General features: G+C 33.4%; 8 protein-coding genes across 10 annotated transcripts; 4 read left to right on the forward strand and 4 right to left on the reverse strand.

Moving 5' to 3' along the window:
* Positions 1-1089: 1089 nt before the first annotated feature.
* LOC123003824 lies at positions 1090-1730 on the reverse strand. The gene is made up of 3 exons (XM_044396837.1): positions 1621-1730; positions 1418-1564; positions 1090-1374 (listed from the first exon to the last, which is right to left on the reverse strand). Exons 1-3 carry the CDS (start codon positions 1670-1672, stop codon positions 1130-1132), a joined length of 444 nt encoding a protein of 147 aa, XP_044252772.1. The 5' UTR covers positions 1673-1730; the 3' UTR covers positions 1090-1129.
* A 1006-nt stretch (positions 1731-2736) lies between these two features.
* On the reverse strand, positions 2737-3429 carry LOC123003823. The gene is made up of 3 exons (XM_044396836.1): positions 3295-3429; positions 3063-3248; positions 2737-3018 (listed from the first exon to the last, which is right to left on the reverse strand). Exons 1-3 carry the CDS (start codon positions 3344-3346, stop codon positions 2777-2779), a joined length of 480 nt encoding a protein of 159 aa, XP_044252771.1. The 5' UTR covers positions 3347-3429; the 3' UTR covers positions 2737-2776.
* A 5659-nt stretch (positions 3430-9088) lies between these two features.
* On the forward strand, positions 9089-9767 carry LOC123004361. Its single transcript, XM_044397598.1, has 2 exons — positions 9089-9229; positions 9280-9767. Exons 1-2 carry the CDS (start codon positions 9175-9177, stop codon positions 9732-9734), a joined length of 510 nt encoding a protein of 169 aa, XP_044253533.1. The 5' UTR covers positions 9089-9174; the 3' UTR covers positions 9735-9767.
* Positions 9768-9833: 66 nt separating this feature from the next.
* LOC123004370 lies at positions 9834-11849 on the forward strand. The gene is given in 6 exon segments (XM_044397607.1): positions 9834-9882; positions 9928-10221; positions 10253-10686; positions 10745-11291; positions 11476-11576; positions 11624-11849. Coding segments are annotated over 3 exon segments (582 nt in total). The 5' UTR covers positions 9834-9836; the 3' UTR covers positions 10495-10686; positions 10745-11291; positions 11476-11576; positions 11624-11849.
* LOC123004365 lies at positions 10428-11060 on the reverse strand. Its single transcript, XM_044397602.1, has 3 exons — positions 11003-11060; positions 10828-10950; positions 10428-10780 (listed from the first exon to the last, which is right to left on the reverse strand). The coding sequence occupies exons 1-3, from the start codon at positions 11052-11054 to the stop codon at positions 10581-10583; spliced, it is 375 nt and encodes a 124-aa protein (XP_044253537.1). The 5' UTR covers positions 11055-11060; the 3' UTR covers positions 10428-10580.
* LOC123004360 (uncharacterized skeletal organic matrix protein 2-like) lies at positions 11783-14511 on the reverse strand. 3 transcript variants are annotated; one of them, XM_044397595.1, is made up of 6 exons: positions 14401-14511; positions 13930-14039; positions 12980-13487; positions 12405-12932; positions 12107-12361; positions 11783-12049 (listed from the first exon to the last, which is right to left on the reverse strand). In XM_044397595.1, the coding sequence occupies exons 3-6, from the start codon at positions 13137-13139 to the stop codon at positions 11811-11813; spliced, it is 1182 nt and encodes a 393-aa protein (XP_044253530.1). In that variant the 5' UTR covers positions 13140-13487; positions 13930-14039; positions 14401-14511; the 3' UTR covers positions 11783-11810. The 3 variants fall into 3 exon arrangements, with proteins under 3 accessions (XP_044253530.1, XP_044253531.1, XP_044253529.1); XM_044397596.1 differs by lacking the exon at positions 14401-14511 and having other exon boundaries at positions 11783-12046; positions 13930-14136; XM_044397594.1 differs by lacking the exon at positions 14401-14511 and having other exon boundaries at positions 13930-14132.
* Positions 13903-15328, forward strand: LOC123004364. The gene is made up of 3 exons (XM_044397601.1): positions 13903-14744; positions 14795-14920; positions 14984-15328. The coding sequence occupies exons 1-3, from the start codon at positions 14699-14701 to the stop codon at positions 15184-15186; spliced, it is 375 nt and encodes a 124-aa protein (XP_044253536.1). The 5' UTR covers positions 13903-14698; the 3' UTR covers positions 15187-15328.
* Positions 15329-15579: 251 nt separating this feature from the next.
* LOC123004366 lies at positions 15580-16549 on the forward strand. The gene is made up of 3 exons (XM_044397603.1): positions 15580-15759; positions 15807-15935; positions 15989-16549. The coding sequence occupies exons 1-3, from the start codon at positions 15717-15719 to the stop codon at positions 16186-16188; spliced, it is 372 nt and encodes a 123-aa protein (XP_044253538.1). The 5' UTR covers positions 15580-15716; the 3' UTR covers positions 16189-16549.
* The last annotated feature ends 5896 nt before the right edge of the window (positions 16550-22445 follow it).

A 22445-nucleotide genomic window follows, 5' to 3' on the forward strand; every position in this document is an offset into this window, starting at 1 on the left:
TTGTATTTATATACGTGTTATATTTAATGTGTTTTGCAATTAAGGTTTAATGATTGTAATTACGGGAGGAAATGTGAGTCATTTCCGACTAGTTTTGGGATTAATTATTGGGTTAGAGAAATTTTGAAATGATGACAGGCAGGTGGGAAAATACGTGTTTAAAGTGATTTTTTGCGTATTTAGTGATAAAATAAGATGTTCAAGGTGAGAAATACGCGTCATCGTTCTTAAAGATTTATTAGTGATATATGTATTTATTTAATGATAATTTTTCCAATGAAATTAATCAGTAAGTATCAAAAATTCAAACGAACATCAAATTCTGGGAAGTAAGGAGAATATCATGACAAAAAATTCCACAATTTTTGGCAATTAAAGTAGATCATTGTAATATTTGTATTTATAATATTGCTTAATTCCCCTACAAATTGTTTTTTATTATACCTGCATCATAATCCTAAATTAAAACACGCTGCAGCGTGCGTAATTTGGTCTTTATAGCATGCTGAAATTTTAAAGTTGTCTAGGTAACAAGAAATAGTGAAATGTCAGGACCAATTACAACGTGAAAAAATGTGCTTAACAACGTAAACTAGTAACCGTCTCTACGAAAACGATTCACAAACAACCTTTGATAATTTTATCGTGTAAATTCACATTTTTTCAATGCTCATAAAAGATCGTAAATGGGCCGGTATAATAAAAAAATAGCGTATAACACTCGTTTATAAGCGCCTTTAAAACACTTACGACGTTAAAAGCACTCCGCTGACGCGTCGTGCTCTTAAACCCGTCGTACGTGTTTTAAAGGCTTGCTTATAAACTAGTATTATAATATACATACTATTAAACAATAATAACTTAAAAGAGTTATGATGATGTTTATTTTACTGTGGAAAAAGGAAATATCTCGCCACCATTGGAKTATGATTATTGATATTGATGCTAAATATGTAATTAGAATCATCAAACACAGTTGTCCGGATGTTTTGTTTCGCACGGCCAACTATAGCAAAATCAGTTTTTTTTAATTACTGATAAAATAAGTTCGTTTTTCAATGTTGCAATATTTATTTAATGATAAGCGGATATTGTGCAAAAGTTTATTAAAAAATCATTTTATGAAAAATTAAAAATTCGAGAAATAGAAACACACAACAGCTATAAAGAATGTCGTTATTGAAAGGGTTAAACTGGCAGCTCCATCTGGTGATCCAACATTGCACAGATCTTCTTTGCACTCTTTACAAGACACAACGGTACCACCTTCACCTTTTCTTTCTTCGATCTTGAGTGTATCGCACACATTCGACGAATCTTTTCTTTTTGTGCGACACCCTCTGTATATACCACTCCGGCGGTTATTGCTTTTACCTAAAGAAAAATTAAATTTTATCACACTTTTTCGTTCACTTACTTTCGAAATAAATGCTGTAACACGACCAATCGTCCACTTGAGGACTGGGTTTTATTTGGTTCTCGCAAGGAAACTCATCATCATTGTCGAGGGTTTTGCACTTGCCGGACGAATCCGGATCGCATTTGTAACATTTAAGACTAAAAGCTGAAACAAGTGAGATTTTATAAAAATTTGTTTTTTTTACGATTTGTACAACTTACTTATTGTTGCGAAAAAAGCTAAGACAAGGATTAGGGCAATGAATTTAGACATGGTGATGGTTTTGTGGGTTTCAGTGAACTAGACATGGGGTTTGGTGTGTATTGATGTGTATTTAACCAATCTTATCATAAAAGGGTCGAACTGTTTACATAAATTATTCATACTCGTACCTTCGTTTTCTTACAAAAACCGTTCACTGTATGAGCAAAAATTCTAAATTTTTTTACCATCTTCTAGGTAAATTTTTTCTTTTTAAATTCCTAAATAATTTATATTCCGAGAGTACAGAATTATTGGTTTATTACCACTTGTAATAAAGTAATTGTATTATTTGATCAATTTGAATTGGAACAAATTTACGTTCTTTGGTTTTGGTGTCATTCAGTTTTTTCCGGGGCGCGAGTCCTGGCGCACCCTGTATATATCTTGTGTTTTCCTAGAAAATCGTTTATTTTTCTATGCTGTTACCAAAAATTTTAGATTATTTCACCAGCAGGTCGCAAACTAAAGTGCAAAATTATGGTTTGTTTATTGCAATTTGTAATAAAATGATGTATTTGATCAGTTTTAACTGAAATTAATTTACGTTGTGTTTTGGTGTCTTCCAGTTTCACTTTTTGTTTCTTACTATTTTATTTCATTATTTTATAGATTTCATTGATAGATGTTAGGAATTTCCAAAATTCATTGGCAAATAACAGAGATATTAGACCCGAATTTCTTACGTCGGACACCCTGTATTGACGTTTTCTGCAGCAAAACATTTATTGATCAGTTTTGCTTATAGTTCTTAAAATGATTTGATTGCTTTGACAAAAACACGCTCCTGTTAAAAATTGTAGGTATTACACCAAAACCACTAATCTTTAAATTACAATTTTCACTACTTTAAAGAAGAAATTTCAAACTTTAGAACTGTATATTTTAGCATAGGTATTGCAGTCAAAAAGATAAAAAATCCAAAGTTATTTAAAAGATAAATAACTTGAATTTTACTGTTATTTTTGAACCTAAGAGATTACTAATATTGTTCTTCTAAAAATCATTTAGGCATGTAGTGATAAAATAGGTATATTATTTAATGTTGGAGTATTTGTTTAATGATACGCGGCGGACATTGTCAAAAAGTTTATTAATAAATCGCTTTATAAAAAATTAAAAATTTGAGAAATAAAAGCAAACACTAGCTCCTAAAAACGCCGTCATTGAGAGGGTGTAACTGGCAGCCCCATCTGGTGACCCAACATTACACAGATCATCCCTGCACTCTTTACAAGATTGTACGCTATCACCGTCATCTTTACTTTCGTCGGCCTTGAGTTTATCGCAAACACTTAACGAATCATTTTCTTTTTTGTAGCATCCTCTGAATATACCACTCATGGTTTCGTTTTTACCTAACGTGAAAATTAAATTTTATCACAGTTTTCTTTTCACTTACTTTCAAATTTAAAGTTGACACACGACCAGTCGCCCTCTTCACCGTTCTCAAATTGCCGAGGAACGGCTTTTTGGACACTGGATGTATCCAGATCTTCGCAATGGATCTCTTTGACATTGTCTTTTTCGGGGGCTTTACATTGGCCAGGCACAGTGGGGTCGCAGTCGTAACATTTCAGACCGAGAGCTGAAACAAGTGGGATTTTATAAAATTTTGGTTTTTTACAACTTACTTATTGCTGCGAAAAATGCCAGTACAAGAATCGGGGCAATGAATTTAGACATGGTGATGGTTTTGTGGGTTTGAGTGAAATAGACATGGGGTTTGGCCAAAATGATGTGTATTTAGCCATAATCTTATCAATAAAAGGGTCGCACTATTTACACAAATTATTCATACAAATTATTCATACCTTGTTTTTTTTTCCAAAAACGTTCACTTCGTTTCGTTGGTGTGAGCAAAAATTCAATTTTTTTTTACCATGTTGTAGATAATTTTTTTCTCTTTATTGGTTGATTACCACTTGTAATAAAGTAATTGTGTTATTTCATCATTTGATCAATTTGAACTGGAACAAATTTACGTTCTTTGGTTTTGGTGTCGTTCAGTTTTACTTTTTTTTTGTTAAAAATTTTATTTCATTATTTTATGGATTTCAATGATATATAGGGTAGACGTTTGGGGTAAGAAAGAGGTGCAAGGGCCAAATGAAGCAGACAACAAGTACGAACACAAACTTGAGTTTGCTTTTGAGTTGCTCACAGCGCCCTGCAATTTTTTATAAGAGGTCTTATTGTGTTTTGTTGAGCAAAAATAAGAATTTTTGTTCGAAGATTTTTGCAGTTATTATGACTTTTACTAAAGAAAGAGTATTGAATTTTTTTTGTGTTTGAAATGAAACTTGTAGAATGTGACAGAGCAGGGCCGTACCCAAGGGGGGGATTAGGGGGTTTAAACCCCCCCCCCCCCCGAAATGCTGAGCACCTTGTTATATAGTGTTATAAGTGTTAAAAGTTTAGTTTTTTTTGTTATTTTAGTGAGTTAATTTAAAATTTTTCATGTGTTATGTTTCATTTTTATTGTTCGGTACAAATTTAAATATTTGATAGAATATTTAATTTTAAGACAAAAGTGTTTCGAAAAATGCTATGAAAGGGAGCTACAACCCCCAAAAAAGGTACGTTTTTTAAAGGGTTTTTTCTAATATTTCAGAATAAATAAAATTATAAAATTTGGTACCTTCATATGTACACCTAAACAAATGCCAAATAACAAAATTTTTAATCAAGGGCGTCCTAAACGGTAAAACAAATTTAATTTTTAATTTTTATGCTGTATATGGTGGGTAACATAAATTTTTAATCCGATTTTTACTAAAAATCCGTAAAGTGTATCGGAAAAACACAAAAGACCTTTATTTATAAAAAAAACTATCAAATTATATCAAATTATATAAAATATATAATTAATAAAAATTTATTTTATTTTTTGTTACTTTTGTGAGTTAATTTGTATTTTTTTATGTTTAATTAGGATCTCTTATTTAAATGTAAAATAAAAACGTGTACTTAGAGATTTTTGATTTTTAATCCGCCTTCTTTCATTTCATTCATTTTCATGGACCAACAAGAAACCCCTCCCGAAATAAAATCCTGGTTACGGCCCTGTGACAGAGTGATTAGTTTTAAGGCGAAATTATTGTTATAAATTGTTTTGTACCTAATGGGGGGGTTGGGACGGTTGAAACATTTTTTCTGGGCACGGTTGAAACAATATATTATTTTATTTTCCAGTAAACAACAATAATCATTGTCATCCGAGGAAGAGGAGTGCTACTGCCTTGTTTTCCTGTCGTAATATTCAGAGAGCAGACCCGGAGAAAAATGGATATACCTAATGCAGAAATTGTAAACTATGGGCTTACGAAGAGTGCACAGAAGGTGATCTTAGCTATGTAGTATTTTTGTTTGATTTATTATTATCAAAATCAGTTACATTACTGATATTAATATTTTTTTTAGTTTGGTCTCAAATATTTTTTCTAGTCGAAGTGATATTTTAGTACTTTATTTGTAAAAAGAAAATGCTGTTGATTTATATTGTTTGGATAAGTACATAGTGTATAATAATAATATAACTATTCATATTGTCAAAGACTACTGATTATATATATTTTAAGTTGTACGCCTTAAAAAAACACTAGTGGCTAATTAGAAATATTGTTAAGTTGAATCTTTAAACATTGTGGAGCGGTGCCATAATTATTCTTAAAATTGAAATAAATAATAAATGAAGCATGCTATAAAATTATTTTGAATTATTTGCATGTGTTTCAACTGACCCCAATCACTGTTTCAACCGCCCCTGGTATGAGGACGGTTGAAACAAATTACCTTCCTTGTTTAAATTTGTTATTACACTAAAAATAATTTTATTTTTACTTAAACGGTATTGGCCATTACTAGATAAAAACCCGCTCTCTTGTTTAACATATCTACATCATCCCTTGACTTATTTATGGCAATGCTATGGATGATAAAAAGCTAAAGTGTTTCAACCGTACCCAGTCTACTAAAAAACCTGATGCAAATAGGAATAAACGCTGGAGATTAGTGGTCGATTTTAGTGAGTGCATTTGAGTGGTTTGAATGAGGTCATTTTTTTTCTCAATAATTTTTGGCTTAAAGGTATGTTCAGGGTTTGCATAATGCAAGATTTAAATATATACCATACTCTGTGGGACACTCTGTATATTTTTCAGATAAAAATTTAAGTTTACAAATTGATTATAAAGACAAAACTCAATTACAGACTCAAAATCCAAGTGTCCGCAACATAGTTTATTTTAATGATAGTAACCAATTTTTCATTTACCTGATCACTCGTAACTCAGCTAACATAAAATCAGAATATGAAGATATTTTCTATTGTCTCCTCAAATTAAGAGAATTTTGTATTTCAAAAAAAATCAATAAACTTGCTTTTTCGAGCTCAACATGTAAGAATGGAGGAATAAAAATTCACTACGTACGTGTTATGTTCAGGTATATCTTAAAAGGTTCGGATATTAAGTTAACTATTTTTCATGGTACTCGTAATTATAATAAAAACTTAACACAAAATGAAATAAACACGATTTTTAACAAATACCATGTCACTCCACTTGATGGACATCACGGCGTTGTAAGAACATTTAATCGAATCAGAGAAAAGCATAAATGGAAAAAATGTATAGCGACGTAAAAAGTTTATTAAAAAATTCAACATATGCCAAAGAAACAAAAATGCAAAAAACACTAAGGTACCGATGGTTCTTATAACAACATCATCCAAACTATTCGAAAAAAATTCGTTCAGACATAGTGTTGACAGATCAAGGTACCAATTTTCTTAGTAAGATCTTTAAAGTAACCTGCAAAACACTAGGTATAAAACAAATTAACAGCACTAGTTTTCATCCTCAAACTAATGGAATGATAAAGTCCTTTTGACTAATGAGTGTCACACCCTAGAAACCTTTAAAAAGCTACACACTCTCTCTATAATGGTCCTTCTCCTTAGGAAGTCTTATCTCTTGACTCTGATGTAAATTGCACAATTTTAGTAAAAAGAAAACCATTGAAAGTACACTTTAATAGAATTAAGAAATTTAATTAATAAGTTTTCTTTTCCTGCATTGTCCTTTTATGGACACCGACAATAGGGTCACTACCTAGATTTTAAGAAGAACCGTTCATTTGTGTCACCTTTGTGATTAAAATTGTATATAGTTTTCTATCTCCTTTTATTTACTTTATGTAATCTTTTTTTTGTTTCTCAATTTTTATGTAAACTGTCTTTACTTAATGTGTTAAATTTTGTTAGCCTTAGTCTGCGATACTTAGGTTGCATGTTAGATTTTTTTAAGTATTTTTTTTAAACTAGGTAATTTTCTTTGTTTTTTTTCTTAATGGTTGTCCTACATTTTAGGATTTTATATTTTACCTTTTTTTGTAATATTTAGTTTTTAGGTTTGTCCTTTTTTTTTCTCATTCATGATTAAAAATTTACGCTCTGCGAAAAATTTTTTTTAGGGGGAAGGTGTTGTGTATTAAAAAAAAATAGTGAACCCCACCTTCGCAGGGCAAGTAGTTAGGCTGGATGGGGATGACTACCTGAAAAACAGTCAGCTGCTTTATGTACAGGGTGCTGCATTGTGGATGTCCGAATAGAGAATCTCCGAAACTAAGGGGTTTAGCCCAAAACGAGTAATACATTCTGGGGCTCATTTTTTGAGAAAATAATATTGGTTAAAACCGCATCCCGCTATCGTCTTTTGTTTTCGACTTATAGACAAAAATTGACATGTTAGCGAAATCTAAAAAAATTCATGTCTTCGTTATTATGGAAGACACAGATTTGAAATAAAGACATTATATAGGCACTTTTTTACGTAGAATTTAATAATGTAGTTAACAATTTTTTTCAGTTGTTTGTTTAGCCGTAATAAAATAAACCTGTATTTTTTAAACGGGAATCATAGATGGCTATGTCATTTTTAAAAAGCTTGTTTTTTTCTTATCTAAAAAATATATAATTGTAACAAATTATTATAATACATTTTTAGCAAAAAATTATTTTTGATTTTTGTTCGCAGTTGGCCATGAAAAAATGTTGCATCTTCAACTAAAAGGATTTAAGCTATATTATTCAACCAGTGTCACTAATGAAAGAGATTTCATAGTATTAAGTAATGAAAAAAATGCAAAATAAATCGTAAATCAACTTATTGGCGACTAATAACATTTCTTTGTTTCTAAACAAGCTAACATTACCATTGTAACTTCTAGTGATACATAGAGTGTTGTAAAAAAAAGCCGCTTTAATTCTTCAAATAAAATATATTTTATATGACACAAAAATGACGATATGGCTATTCAAATACCCAAATTCCCTCTATGTGGAACGTTATCCTACCTCCATTAGATCACCAAAAAAATATTTTTTCTAATTGTGTTGACTGTTGACACATTTGTTTTTCCTATTTTTGGATTTTTTAAAAATATGTAATAATTTTGTTCTGAGGCGCTCGGATATTTGTTCAATGTTTCTACCGTATCGTATTTTTTAAATCTTTATAATTTTATCTATTTTTTCATCTATTTTACAGTTCACAAAACTCATATTGATTATTATTTACACATTTGGAGTGAAATAGTTTTTCCATGGCCAGCTATTATCACACAAAATATGTATTTCACTTGTTAAGTATATTTATAAAAAAATATTTTGTTACAAATATATATTTTTTAGATCAGAAAAAAATTAGCTTTTCAAAATTGCCATAGCCGGCTATGATTTCCATTAAAAAAAATACAAGTTTATCTTATTACGGCTAAACTAATAACTGAAAAAAAAATGTTAACTACATTGTTAAATTCCTCGTAAAAAAGTGCCTGTATAAAGTCTTTATTTCAAATCCGTATCTTCTATAATAACGAAGATATAAATTTTTTAGATTTCGCCAAAATGTCAACTTTTGTCTATAAGTCGAAAACAAAAGACGGTAGCGGGATGCGGTTTTAACCAATATTATTTTCTCAAAAAATGAGCCCCAGAATGTATTACTCGTTTTTGGCTAAACCTCTTAGTTTCGGAGATTCCCTATTCGAACATCCAAAATGCAGCACGCTGTACATAACCGCAGAATCGAAGGCATTAAAATAGTTAGACTAAACGCTGGTGTCTCATTTTCACAGGCTCACTCAATCATTTCAATTAAGGAGTAGGGTTTGAGCTCTAACCCAAGTAACTCCATAACAATAGTTTTTCAGGTATTTTGTTGTTATCAGAATTTTAGTGGAATAATGTTACCTCTCATGTCTCAATTTCTAAAAAAACTTGGCGTCATAGTTGGCGGTGATATGAGTGTGTTGTGAACGGACCATAATTTTTCGGCTAGGTGTCAAAAATCAGATTAATATCTTTCAATACTATGGTTCGTTCACAATCGATCTTTCAAACACTTGTTTTGTTACAGGTATGTATTTATCTATAAGAAGGCATAGCATTTAAAAATAAGATAAAAATTATCTCGATTACACACACAAATCGAATCAGTGTGCCAAAAACCATGATCATGAATACTTTCATCCTATTTTTGTTGCCTTTTATCACTTTTGCTACAGGTAGTAAGTCTTCTACTCTTTCCATCCAACTAAAAAATTGCAATTTCCAGTCAAAGCCGACCTCGCGTGCTATGACTGCATCCCCACTGACAAAACTAAATGCTTATCGCCAGACGCAAACAACATCAAAACCACTACTTGCAGCACTGAACCAACAGCAAGAACTGGCCTTAAGAAATCAATAAGCGACATCGATAAACTGGACATCAATCCTCGAGGCAATTTCGAAGAAAACACGTTTGAATGTTTCTCCCTCTACTTCGTTGGGGAGGACAATCAAGAGACGGGGGTTTACCGGGGGTGCGTCGAAAAAACAAACACCATCATCTCCTCCTGTGAATACCTCAAAGAGTCGCTGAAGAACGGTAATGTCACCAATTGCGTTACTTGTGCAGAAAAGGAGTGCAACGTGGACGACGTGGGGGGCGGTGCCGCCGGATTAACACTCTCCTTGGGTCTTATCGTACTAAATCTAGTTATTTGTCTAAATGTGTTTCATTTTTAATCGCCTATTGTTGAAATAAATTTTTTTGTGTAATTACAGTGTTGATAATTATTGTCTATTATCGAAGATCTGTGGTGCCAAATTTAAATGTCACCTGTCAAAATGCTGATTTTTATTTCATTTATCTTAAATCTATTCGTCATTTCAGGTTGGTATTAAAACTGACTTTTTTTTTGATTCGATTTTCTTGCAGTTTTTTGTGTACGGAGTTGTTACTTTTGTGCAGACACAACTGAAAATTGTTTAAAAAACGACAAAGCAATCAATCCGCTGAAAATGGATTGTGATAACTTTATGATAAATAAAAAAATGCAATACTCATTTTTCAAAGTACCTAAAATCGACCGTTCCTACATCAAGTACTTTTATACGCCTGCGTTGTACGAGAAAAACGTGAAAACGCTGTGCTTGGAAAGTTACTATTACTTTTCAGACATGTTTTCTAATAATAAGACACAGCGTGAGTTTACACACTTTTAATTAATTTGCAACTAATTGCTTTTAAGCTTCTAATCAAGAACTTACAGTAAATGGAACGTTTAAAAGTTGCATGTTCAGACAACTTGCGGATTACGAAAGTCCTTGTCAACATTGGCAGAATTGGGCGATTACAGTTTTCGAACGATTAAACCACAGTTTTGAGCTTTCGTATTGTAGTTTATGCAAAACGCGTGATTGTAATATTTCAACGGCTCACTCCTATAATTTCCCACTTTATTTCAGTATAACATTTGTTTTCATTAACATATTTTTTTATTAAAAACCTGAAAAGTTAAAATAGTCTAGTCGCAAACCTCTCGGCAGTTATAATTTAACCACTAAATAGCCAAATCGTAAACTTATTGTTTAAACATTAGTGAAAAACATTAAAGTTAGGGAAATCACGATTGTTAGAACTGGTTTAACCATTTCTCCCCTGGAACCTTCATTGCATAAATTACTGTCACAAGTGGTACAAGTTGTTCCTTCAATTTGGTTCACTTTTTTACAGGCATTTTCAACTGTTTCAGTCGGAAGGCAACCTTTTTCAACCGTTTTTGTGTCGTCTGTAACAGTTAATAAAAAAGAAAGAAATCCAGAGTTTTTGAATTACGAAAAATAACTTCAATGGTGAAACAGTTCATTTTGACATGTTTTGAAAAATCGTCTTTACATTTATGGACTTGGACCTCTGTGCATTGGTCGAGACAGACATAACATTCTTCAACTGCAAGGGCTAAAAAACTAAGAAATTGTTTTGGAGACAACATTTGAAAAAAAATTCGTACTTTGACAATAAATTGAAACTAAAAAAATTGACACGAAGGCTACGTTTACCATTTTACCACTAAATATATTTACAAGTAATGCTACTTTATTACTAGGACTGTAAAAAACTGTATTTTATTATTTTACAACATCGATAATGATAATAAATAATAATAATATTTGACGTTCACGTTAGTACGAATTGTTGTCATACTTTTTTATTAATTTTTTTTTGAACTTTCTAAGTTTCTTCGTAGAAAATCGATTTTGCAAATATTTGACATTTCATCCTAATAATTAATAATTCAGGTAAAATTTGTCACTTCTTGACAAACACAGTTATCTTATCTACTTATACAACATTGACACAAAATACCGACATGTTGTTATCTCTCGTACTACTATTCTATATTTTCCAAAACAGTAAGAATATCAGATTTTGTATTTTTTTTCTGTGACTTTTTCCAGTTTCTTGTGAATTGACGTGTTACAGATGTTTGGACGAGTGTAAACAGCACTCGTGGTACATAGAAAAGTGTGAGAACAGGTATGAGAATTTGGAAACAAGATGTGTGTCAATACAGGGTGATTCAGGTAATACAGCTTGCTAAAAAAACAGAGAAAAAAAACATTGGTTTCAGAGATATTAGTCCGAAAACAGTGTATGAGTTTAGATCAAGCAAAAATTTTTTGTGAAAGATTTAACGTTTACGATGGAATTAATTGTTATTTTTGTGATAAAGATCTTTGTAATGGAGGGAAGAATATGAGGTTGGGATCCGCCATTTTGTTTAGTTTATCTCTTGCAATTTATTTGTTTATTAATCTTTAAGCAAACTTTATTAAAAATAGAATTAAGAAAACATACAATGTTGTTTTATTTCTTAGACTCGAGTTATTTTCTTCTTCTTCACTTGTGTCATCATCGCCACCGCCATTTTCCTTATGATTACACAAATTAGTGTCACAAATTGTACAATTACCTCCTTGTTCCTTAATAGTGTCACAATCATTTCTATTTTCTTCACTATCTTCAACACAACCTCTCCACTCAATTTTTTCATCTTCTGGAAAATATTTATCTGTTATACAAGATCAAATGTCAAAACTACAACACAACTTACCGTCAATTATCACAGCTGCAATACATTTGGCAGCTTTATCTCCCAAAACATCTTTACATTTAAGTATTTCAACTTCATCACAATCCGTTTCACAATGGTAACACTCATCAACGGAATTAATTTCTTTGTGATTGCTGTTACACAAATTCGTGTCACAAAGTGTACAGTTACCGCCAATTTGATTCAGAAGAGTACAATTAGCCTGGATTTGGGCATTATCTTCGACACAACCTCGAAACTCATATTTCTCACTCCCTAAAAAAGATTGTAACTTTTGTAACCGCGAGAGAAAACTGACCATAAGTAACTTCAAGAGCTGCACATTTAGTGCTGACTCCTTGTCCGACAACATCCACACATTTTTGTGTTTGCAACGGTCCATCACAAACTTGGTTACAATAGTAACACTCTTCGACAAAACTGTCTTCGTCAGGAATTTCTTTGCCGTTACAAAGGTCATTATCACAAATTTTACAAGTTACTTGCGGGTATAAAGTGTTTGAATAGAGACAAGTCGATCTGATTGCACTGTCATCATGGATGCAGCCTTTAGAAATTGCAACTTCGTCTCCATTTTTAATTTCGTAACTAAGACAAGCAGCCTTGACAATCCGACCTTCACTTGCAGTCAAGACCTTTTGACAATTGTGTTGTTGGGGAGGTTCGAGGCATTCGTCAATACAGACATAACATTCTTTGACTCCAGGGTCTGTAATGGTGTTACACAGGTCGTAATCGCAAGTGTAACACTTTGAATTGTCGTTACACAAAGACTCGGCGAGATTAGGACTGAGACAGCCTTTGGATTGGACAACAATGCCGTTTTCTACAAAATTTTGTAACCATCATCGTGGTTACAAGTTTTACTCTTACGTGAAAATTCGAAAGCAAAACATTTGTCGTCAGGGCTTGAGCACTCTGTTACGTCACTTGTTGAAGTACAGTTGCCTTGGCATGAATAACACTTTTTTGAATTTTGGGTTAAAAATAAGGGCACTAGTGTTAGAAAAAATACAATTTGTGGTGGATACATTGTGAGGGCTTCTAGTCAGTGAATTGTGGTAATTTACTTTTATCGGTTTACACATAAAAGGGCTATAAAATAATTACTCTTTTCACAATTTTATTGCTTTTAATCTCTTTATTGGTTGTAATTTTAGATTGTTTTCTGGTTGTTGGTAATCATAAATCTTTCTTTCTTTTTTTTACATTTTTTAAAATAACAATTTAAATCCGAGTGTTACTGCTACTAGTGTTGGTAACGCAAGAAAATGATTAGTGGAAGAGTTACAATAATTGCCGTCACAGACCAAGCAGTTGTCTTGTTTGTTACAAACAATGGAAGTCAAATCAGGGCTGATACATCCTTTTGTAACTGCACCTAAAATCCATGTGTTACAATTATGACAATTTAAATAATACAGAGTGATTATAAATGATTTTCATCTAGCCAGCTGTGAATTTTCCATGAAAAAAAAATGCCGCTTTACGAAAATAGGGGTACTTGCTTGTTTTAACTCAAAATTGAAAAATCGCCGTTTACTAAGCGTCCACTTCGAAAATAGACTTCAATTATAAACTTGTTTTCTTCCAAAGTATACATTATTATTAATTATTATTGGAAATTAGTTGAAACAATAAAAGTTTAATTAACAACAATTTATTATTAATTAATAAGTGACACTAATGACAGAACTAGAGCTTTCAAAAAATTAGAGCGGCACAAATAAAATTACATGCAAAAAAATTCCAAAGCTGGCTAGATGAAAATCATTTATAACCACTCTGTATTTATTTAATAATATTTAAATAATAAAAGTTACCTGATGTAACTTTCATAGTGTAACACAAGTCATCGCTATTTGGGCATTCTTGCTGCGTTATTGACGAATCACAATCGTGACAGTCACAGGAGTAGTAACACAATCGCGAACTACCAAAAGCAAGTGTTACAAAATAAAGCAACAAAAAATTGTTTTTAGTGTCATTATAAAGTGTTTAACTATAAAGTCGCAAAAGTGTTACAATAATAAAATGAACAATCTTATCTTGTTATGAGTCATAAAAAGTGTTTTTGGGTAAAAATAAGATAAATAACACTATGTATAAACTTCATTATGTAGTAGTATAAAAACACCACATTTCGATTTTTTATTCAAATCTTCCGTTAATTATTACGGACCAAGTCTAAGTGACGGCCTGAGGAAGATTTAAATAAAAAATCGAAACGTTGCCGGAAAATTGTGTTTTTGTATTAACCCGTCCAAAAACACCCTATAATTTCTACTACTTACTTAAAACAAAATGGACGACAATACATGAGAAATACTGAACCTAATATTTATCAAAGTTAAACAGATGAATGCTTCTGTAGAATATTTAACTTGTGGATCAAGTCGTCTGCATTAATTTGATGTTTTGATACACAGACGTCAAAAACAGTGTATGCAGATTAAAATCGTCCATCTTTGTCTAACTCAAACTAGTCATTTTACACACTATTTGTGATATCATATAACAGAAATTTATTCCTTAGTAAAATTAGTTCAAGTTTTTCATTCTTATTCTCTGAGTGTGTTTTCCCACACAAAAATGAAATATTTTACATATGTAACATTTTTATTCCTTATTTCTGCAAGTAAGTTTGCACATTATTTTGTCCCACTCTCATACAAATAATTTTTTTAGCTTTGGGTGTGCGTTTGGAATGTTACACTTGCTTTGACTGTGGGAAAACACCTAATACTTGGGAACGGTCAAATTGCTCGTTGGACAGCACAGAGCATTATCTTTGTCTACATCTAAAATCTAATGGTATGTTTACGTGAGCATTGAAATTATTATATTTTGGTATTTTGCTACATTTTTGTGTTTAAGGTACGGTTCAAAAAGAATGTATTCCTAACGATAAAGAATTTATAGAACTATGTGATGCCGTCAATAGGAATAAGACAAACTCCAATGATTACTGTTTTTATTGTGAGAGAGATCTTTGCAATGTTAATTCAGCCCAGATCCAGATTGAATCTTGTGTCATCTTACTGCTTAATGCGATTATTTTGAACTTTTATTTTGATTAATTTAACATTTATTATTATTATATTATTATGTAACTAACAAAGCTTAAAATTTGTGCTTTAACTATGTACCAATTGAGTTTCTTAGAAGCACAATGATGGAACTGAATACATAATGTATAGTTTAATAAAAATTTGTGTTGAGTACAAATTTGTGATTTGTTGAAACGATGATTCGAACTACAGCTTTTTTAGCTGAACGAGTAGGTATCCTTTTTTTTGCGTTTTTTTTTCTAAATTATCTAAAAATGTCGTATTCACTTAAAATGACGAGTTTCATAAGTTGTTAATACTATACTCACTTACTTTGTTAAAAGACTATACTTACCTACAGAACCACTCTGTAGGTACTAGGTACATACCTATAATATTTACACAAAGTTGAAAAACGGTGGATTGTGTCCAGATTGAAATCGCTCATCCTTGTCTAACGCAAACTTATCATTCTTTGTGATACCGTGATTACTTGATTAGATTAGTTCAGATTTTTGATTTCAATTTTATGTACTTTTTACATTCTTTTGGTCTCAAAAATGAAATATACACCTGTAATATTATTATTGTTTATTTCTGCAAGTAAGTTTTTGCCTTATTTTCTTTCACTCTGGATGAAAGTTTTCCAGCTTTAGGTGTGCGTTTGGAATGTTACACATGCGATGATGTTTGTGGGAAATCACCTGATACTTGGAACCGAGTAAATTGCTCATTGCCCAATAAAGAGAATTTTCTTTGTCAACATAAAAAACAAAATGGTGTGTTTAAGTTTATACCAATAGAATAACTTTGTTGTATTTTTGTGTTTAAGGTAATGTTTACAAGCAATGTATTTCTAACGAAATGGCACATATAGAAGCATGTGATGCCATCAATAAGAAAAAGAAAAACTCGGATGATTACTGTTTTTATTGTGAGAGGGATCTTTGCAACGTTAATTCATCTCAAATCCATATTGAATCCTGTGTCATCTTATCATTTGGGGCGATCGTTATGAGATTTGTACTTTGAGCTTTGACAGATAAAATATTTCGTGTTGTGTAAAAAGTAAGATATGCAACAATGCTCAAAATTGTACTTTTTGTAGTAACCATTGCGTTACTAAACATAATAATGTATGCTATACTAAATAAATAGTTTAATGTACAGGATGTTTACGGTCTTTCCAGTACCGACAGTGCTGCAGTAAAGGAAAATGCTTCATTTGTGAGTTTGATGATTTGGATCTTTGTAACTCCGAAGACGGATGATAATAATTCTCTTGGAGTTTAATTAACTTTAGTTGTTTTGCTGTTTATTTTTGTGAAAAATAAATTTTAAGAAAATAAAATGCGTAAAACATTCAAATAAACTGTTTATTAAATACACGGACAGAGGACTTTTATTCGAGGTTCCACTCTCTTCCTGTACTTCCGAGCGACTGTCCCTCTCCCCGGTACTTCGCCTGGAACGTTTCACGTCTCGCCCCGCTGCCCATGGACTTTGTCCTTGTCCAGGAATCCCCGACTTGTTCAGGAACCCCCGACAACATTCGGCCCTCCTGACATTAGAGTGTCCTCACTCGTGCTCAGATTCACGGGGTGCTTCGTCATAGGTCATTTAGGTCAGTTCATCAGGGCGGACAGTACTGAAACTACTTCAGAGGGATAAGAAAAATATAAACGGATTAACAACAATCATGTCATAGATACACGTTTTAACATTTGAAGAAAACAATCCCAGGCTGGTTCCATCCCTCGCAAAGCTACAGACTATGARATCATAAACCAATAAAAGAYAAACAATAATATCAAAGTAACAGAAAAATACAACAACAACATTAAAATAAGCAATTTCACAAATATTCTTAACTATAATGGCGTAGCTGCAGTCTACCCATTGCAATGATCTGAACCTGCATCTTGTACTCCGTGATTCCACCAACTCTATACCTTCCCAAGGTATCCCTAACTCGTGGCTACTTACTAACCACAACCAGTGGCTACTTACTAARCATTAAGCCGTTGGTGAAACCGGTGGGTACCACAGCACATCAGACCACTCAATACCAGCCTGTTACTCCAGATCTCCCCGGGGCTCCCTTTCTTCCCCCAGGTTGATCCATGGCCTCATATGGTCGACTGCCGTAACACCGGTGTATTTCAGCTGTGATCGCCCACTGCCCGGGATATCGCTGACCTCGTAGCGATCGTTCCCTAAGACCTTTGTAACCCGATATGGTCCCCTCCATTTCGGCAGAAGCTTTTGGCTAGCTCCTGTAGRCGGATGACTTATAATCCTGATTAATACAAGGTCTCCAAGGTCGTAAGCGGTGGGCTTGCTTCTTTTCATATCATATTGACGTTTTTGATAAGCTTGWTAATGTTCCGCATTTGSGATTATTCTTTCTCTGATTTCTGTGGTGTCCAAAAGATGTTCTTGATCTGCTCGCATAAGGCCTGAAGCAACCACACGGTATCCTAGAAGCGCTTCACTTGGAGTCACTCCAATGGCCCTGTTAATGGTTCCATTCAATCCAAGTTGGATGTTTTCTACATTTTGGTCCCATTCGTCATCGTCTAAATTCGCGCCCATTGTAGACAAGGAATCCAAAATAGTATGGTTGTAGCGCTCAACCTGACCATTCCCTCTTGGAACCGCTACCGCGTTCAAATGATGACGTATTTTATACTCATCACAGAATTGTTTAAATGATTGACTCGTAAATGACCTTCCCCTATCGCTAATTATTCTGTGGGGTACCCCAAATACTTTAATCATTTCTTTTAAACACTTGACGGCTAACTTTGTTTTCGTACTTTTAACTGAGTATATTAAAATAAATTTCGTAAAAGCATCAATAATAACAAACAATTGAGTATTGCCAGATTTAGTTTTAATAAAAGGGCCCAAATGATCAATGTGCACAGTATGGAATGGAATCGGGATTTTATTTATTGGATGTAGGAAACCAGGAGACTTACCAGCCGGTATTTTAAAATAGAGACAGTTAAGACAGTTTTTGATATATTTTTTTATAAACCGTCGCATACCCTTAAACCAGTATTTACTACTTAATAATTCAAAAGTTTTGTCTAAAGAGAAATGTCCCACATCATCATGACTCATTCGAACTATCTGAAATTTGGCGTCTTCTGGAACCACCCAACGTAACCCTCTACTCGTAATTTTATAAATTTTCCCACCTTTCAAAGCGTAGTTTTCAAAAATATCATGATTATTGTCGCGATCTCCCGATTCTAAAATGTTTTTGATGGTTTGAATATTCTTGTCACTTTGTTGAGCTGCCAGAAGCCAATCGGCTTCTGAAATAACTATTGTATTAACTCCCTTTWCAATAGCTATTGGATTTCTGRTTAAAGCGTCCACATGACGCATTTGTTCGTTTTTGKGATGTTTTATCTCAAAGTCATATTCGTTTAGCTCCACWGCCCACCGACCAATTCTAGGWTTCATTTCTTGCTTTAATAGCGAACTTTTTACTGCTGAGCAGTCAGTCACAATTGTAAATTTACGTCCCAATAAATATTGTCTGAATCGACGTGTAGCCGCGACTATGGCCAGAGTTTCAAGTTCAAAAGAATGATAACGCTGCTCAGTAGCGTTATTATGTCTACTAAAATATGCTACAACCTGTTCGAGACCACTCTTTATTTGTACCAAAATCGCCGCTACACCGATCCTACTAGCGTCCGTATAAAGCATAGTTTCTAGTGAAGGATCATACAGCGCTAGAACTGGTCGTGAAGCCAAACAATGTTTTAATGTATAGAAGGCTGTACTTTGAGCCTCACCCCACGACCAACTTACGTTTTTATGTAATAACATTGTAAGCGGTTTAGCTTTTGTTGCATAATCGGGTATAAATTTTCGAAAATAGCTAGTAAGGCCCAGAAACTGTCGAACCTGATGAGTATCCTGAGGTAAMGCAAATTTTTCGACAGCCTCAATTTTTCCCTGAAGTGGACGTATTGTAGAATTAGAAATTTCGTATCCTAGATATTCTATAGATCTCTGCAAGAATTTGCATTTTGCAAGATTGATGGACAACCCATTTTTTCGAAAAATTAAAAGAACTTCTTCCAACAATTGTAAAGATCCCTGCAAACTCTGCGCAGGTACCAACACATCATRTAAATATACAAGCACTTTATTAAACCTCAGTTGACCCAATACCATYTTAATCATTCTTTGAWAAACCGCTGGTGCGTTTGTCAATCCAAACMGTACCCTAAGAAATTCATAATGACCATCCTCAGTTATGAAAGCCGTATACCTAATRGATTCTTCTGACATTGGAATTTGATGGTAACCAGAAAATAGATCCAGACTGGAAAACCAGTCGAAACCCGCCAGACGATTGATTTGTTCTTCAATATTGGGAAGAGGGTATTTATCTTTGATCGTAATTTTGTTAAGAGCCCTATAYTCAATACACAGACGACTCGCACCTGATTTTTTTTTAACCAACAACACCTGACTCGCGTAAGGCGAATTACTTTCACGAATAATACCATTCGCTAGTAAATTATCAACTATTTGCCTAATTTCGGCTCGCTCAGGCTCGGGGTAGCGTCTGGGTCTAAACGCAATTGGTCGCGAAGTGGTTACCTCAATAGACAGTTTCGTGACCTCGGTTTGGCCAACGTCACTTAAATTTGCAGCTATACAAGACCGATTTTCGTTCAACAATTGTGTTAACATTTTAATTGTTTCAGTATTAACATTCCCGACATTTATTGTGTGATAATTTAAGTCACATTCACTGCGCCTTAAATTGGATTCGGTTATTTGTGAAAAATTTAATTGGTGTCCTTGTTTAGAATAAACTATATCTGGTAATTCTGTGAAATTCTGTCCGATAACACAGTCAGAATCGCCCACACATTTTTTTACTASATACATTTCAATGGTTTTATTTAWATTTTCAAGAGTGATGTCGACGGTAATAAAAAATTGAGGCTCGATTTTATCCGTGAGTGTTTTTAAAACAATGTTATCTTTTATTTTTGCTAACTGTAAACCTAATTTTTCTGTGGCGCCAATAGTAATTAGAGAACATTCACTCCCAAAATCAATATAGGCCCTCAAATTATTATTTTGAATTCGAACATTCTTAAAAAATTTTTGATTCGGATTAATTGCGACGTAATTTACGTTGTATTCCAAAGCTCGCGGGTTTTGAGTAGATTGCGACTCATTGGGACGTTTATTTTTGTATTGGGTCGGACATTCGCGTCGAAGATGTCCCCGCTTATTACAACCAAAACACACGGATTTTGTGGAAATGTAATTTGCACGTGTAGAGTTTGACGTGTTCTTGGAATGACCTACTTTAGTCGGTTCGACTATTGTAAGAGTTTTTAAGTGATTTGCCAAAACATAAGGATCTCGAATTCCAGCTGTTTCCACGGAAAATTTTATGTTCTCATCAGTTATATTCCCCATGATTAAATTAACTTGATCTTCACCCGTYAGAGGCATTTTCATTTTATGAATTAACGCCAATTTTTCAAAAGCATACTCATAGAGATTATTACCAGGCTTTGGGACGCAAGCCATCATTGTTTGAATTATACTGTGAAGATCGCGTTTTGTTTTAAAATTGTTCAATAACATTTCTCGCCATTCCGACCACGTGAACATCTTTGTGGGAAGCCCCTTATACCATACCTCTGCTGGCCCTCGTAACTTACTTAAGGRCATATGACAAGTGGCCCTATCATCCCACCGATAAATGACAGCATATTCCTCCACAGAGTTGATCCAGTCTTCCACGTTGTTAATGGAAGGATTGAACTCAGTAACGAGGTTTTGGGAGAGATGTAACCCCACACTACTGTTTCCTGGCGAGGTGCCCGCTGTGAGACGACCAATTCCAGCCACAATTGCATTTCCCAATTGGGAAACCGAATCAGACAGGGCTGAGCGTATCTCACGTTGATGTTCGTGGTCCCTGGATCTACTATGATTTCCAGAACGAGAGTTCCTCGATCTCCCAGTACTGGGAGATCGCCGAGACCTGCTTCTGGAACGCCTTGGCATTGTTTCTTCTTTTCACTACCACTATTTATACTACACTTAATTAGCACTTGGGTCTATATCCCACTTCTGATGTGAAAAATAAATTTTAAGAAAATAAAATGCGTAAAACATTCAAATAAACTGTTTATTAAATACACGGACAGAGGACTTTTATTCGAAGTTCCACTCTCTTCCTGTACTTCCGAGCGACTGTCCCTCTCCCCGGTACTTCGCCTGGAACGTTTCACGTCTCGCCCCGCTGCCCATGGACTTTGTCCTTGTCCAGGAATCCCCGACTTGTTCAGGAACCCCCGACAACATTTTGTTTTTTCTTTTCATGAAACTTGTTTAAATTTTAGAAATTTTATCTAAATTGGGTCTAGCCGTGTATGCGCATACTAGGTGCCCCAGCGTCTATTTTCGTAGGTATGTCAACGATATGATCCTTTTGGCATAAAGTAGTCTTAGAAAAAATTTCACATTGCCAACCCCTCCCTCCAATAACTGAAATAGAGGGGTACCAACTCTTAACTTAATTTTTTTTTTCAATAACTAATAAAGATATTAGAAAGCACTCAACGCACACTTGTAGAGAATTTTGAACTTTATTATATATTTTTTCTTTGATTTTTATCTTTATTCTAAAAACCCATTTTTTTTTAAATTGGGGGTGACTTTTTTTAACAACCCCTTAAGCGACACCTACCGAAAAAAAATAGGATGATTTCCTATTAGTCGGCTTTTAAACCCCAAGATACAAAAATTATAGGAATGGTGGAACATATGTAAAAAAAATAAAATCAACTAGTGTCACTATTTTATGTACGTGATTGGCTTCTTAGATTACTTGTCTTGATTGATCTCTCAAGAAACATAGGGAAGTAACAGTTATACAGAAAATATACGATAATGATAATGATAGCAACACTGCTACAGTTGGCTACGTTTATTTTATGCGTTTTTTTTGTTGTTTTAGGTAAAATAAAACATGATACAAGAAACGTAACCTTTTCAGGTTTTAGATTAAGTACTTGGGAATTTTGAAGGCGAAGGGCGATAGTCCCTTGTTTTTTAAAGATTCGTCCGCAATATAAAAATCTTAATAACATTTACTTATTACGTAAGTTACTATACCGAGTGAGTAAAAAGTATGGGACCAAGCGTTTTTTACATAAAGTAATTACTTTACGAAAAAAATTATTAGTGCAGTGTAAAGTACTATAAAAATGTGATCCTTTTTCAAG

This window comes from Tribolium madens, unplaced genomic scaffold (assembly GCF_015345945.1).
Source record: "Tribolium madens isolate multiple individuals breed KSU strain unplaced genomic scaffold, Tmad_KSU_1.1 Scaffold_1;HRSCAF=32;Tcas5.2_LG8, whole genome shotgun sequence".
In the NCBI taxonomy this organism is placed as follows: Eukaryota; Metazoa; Arthropoda; class Insecta; order Coleoptera; family Tenebrionidae; genus Tribolium; species Tribolium madens.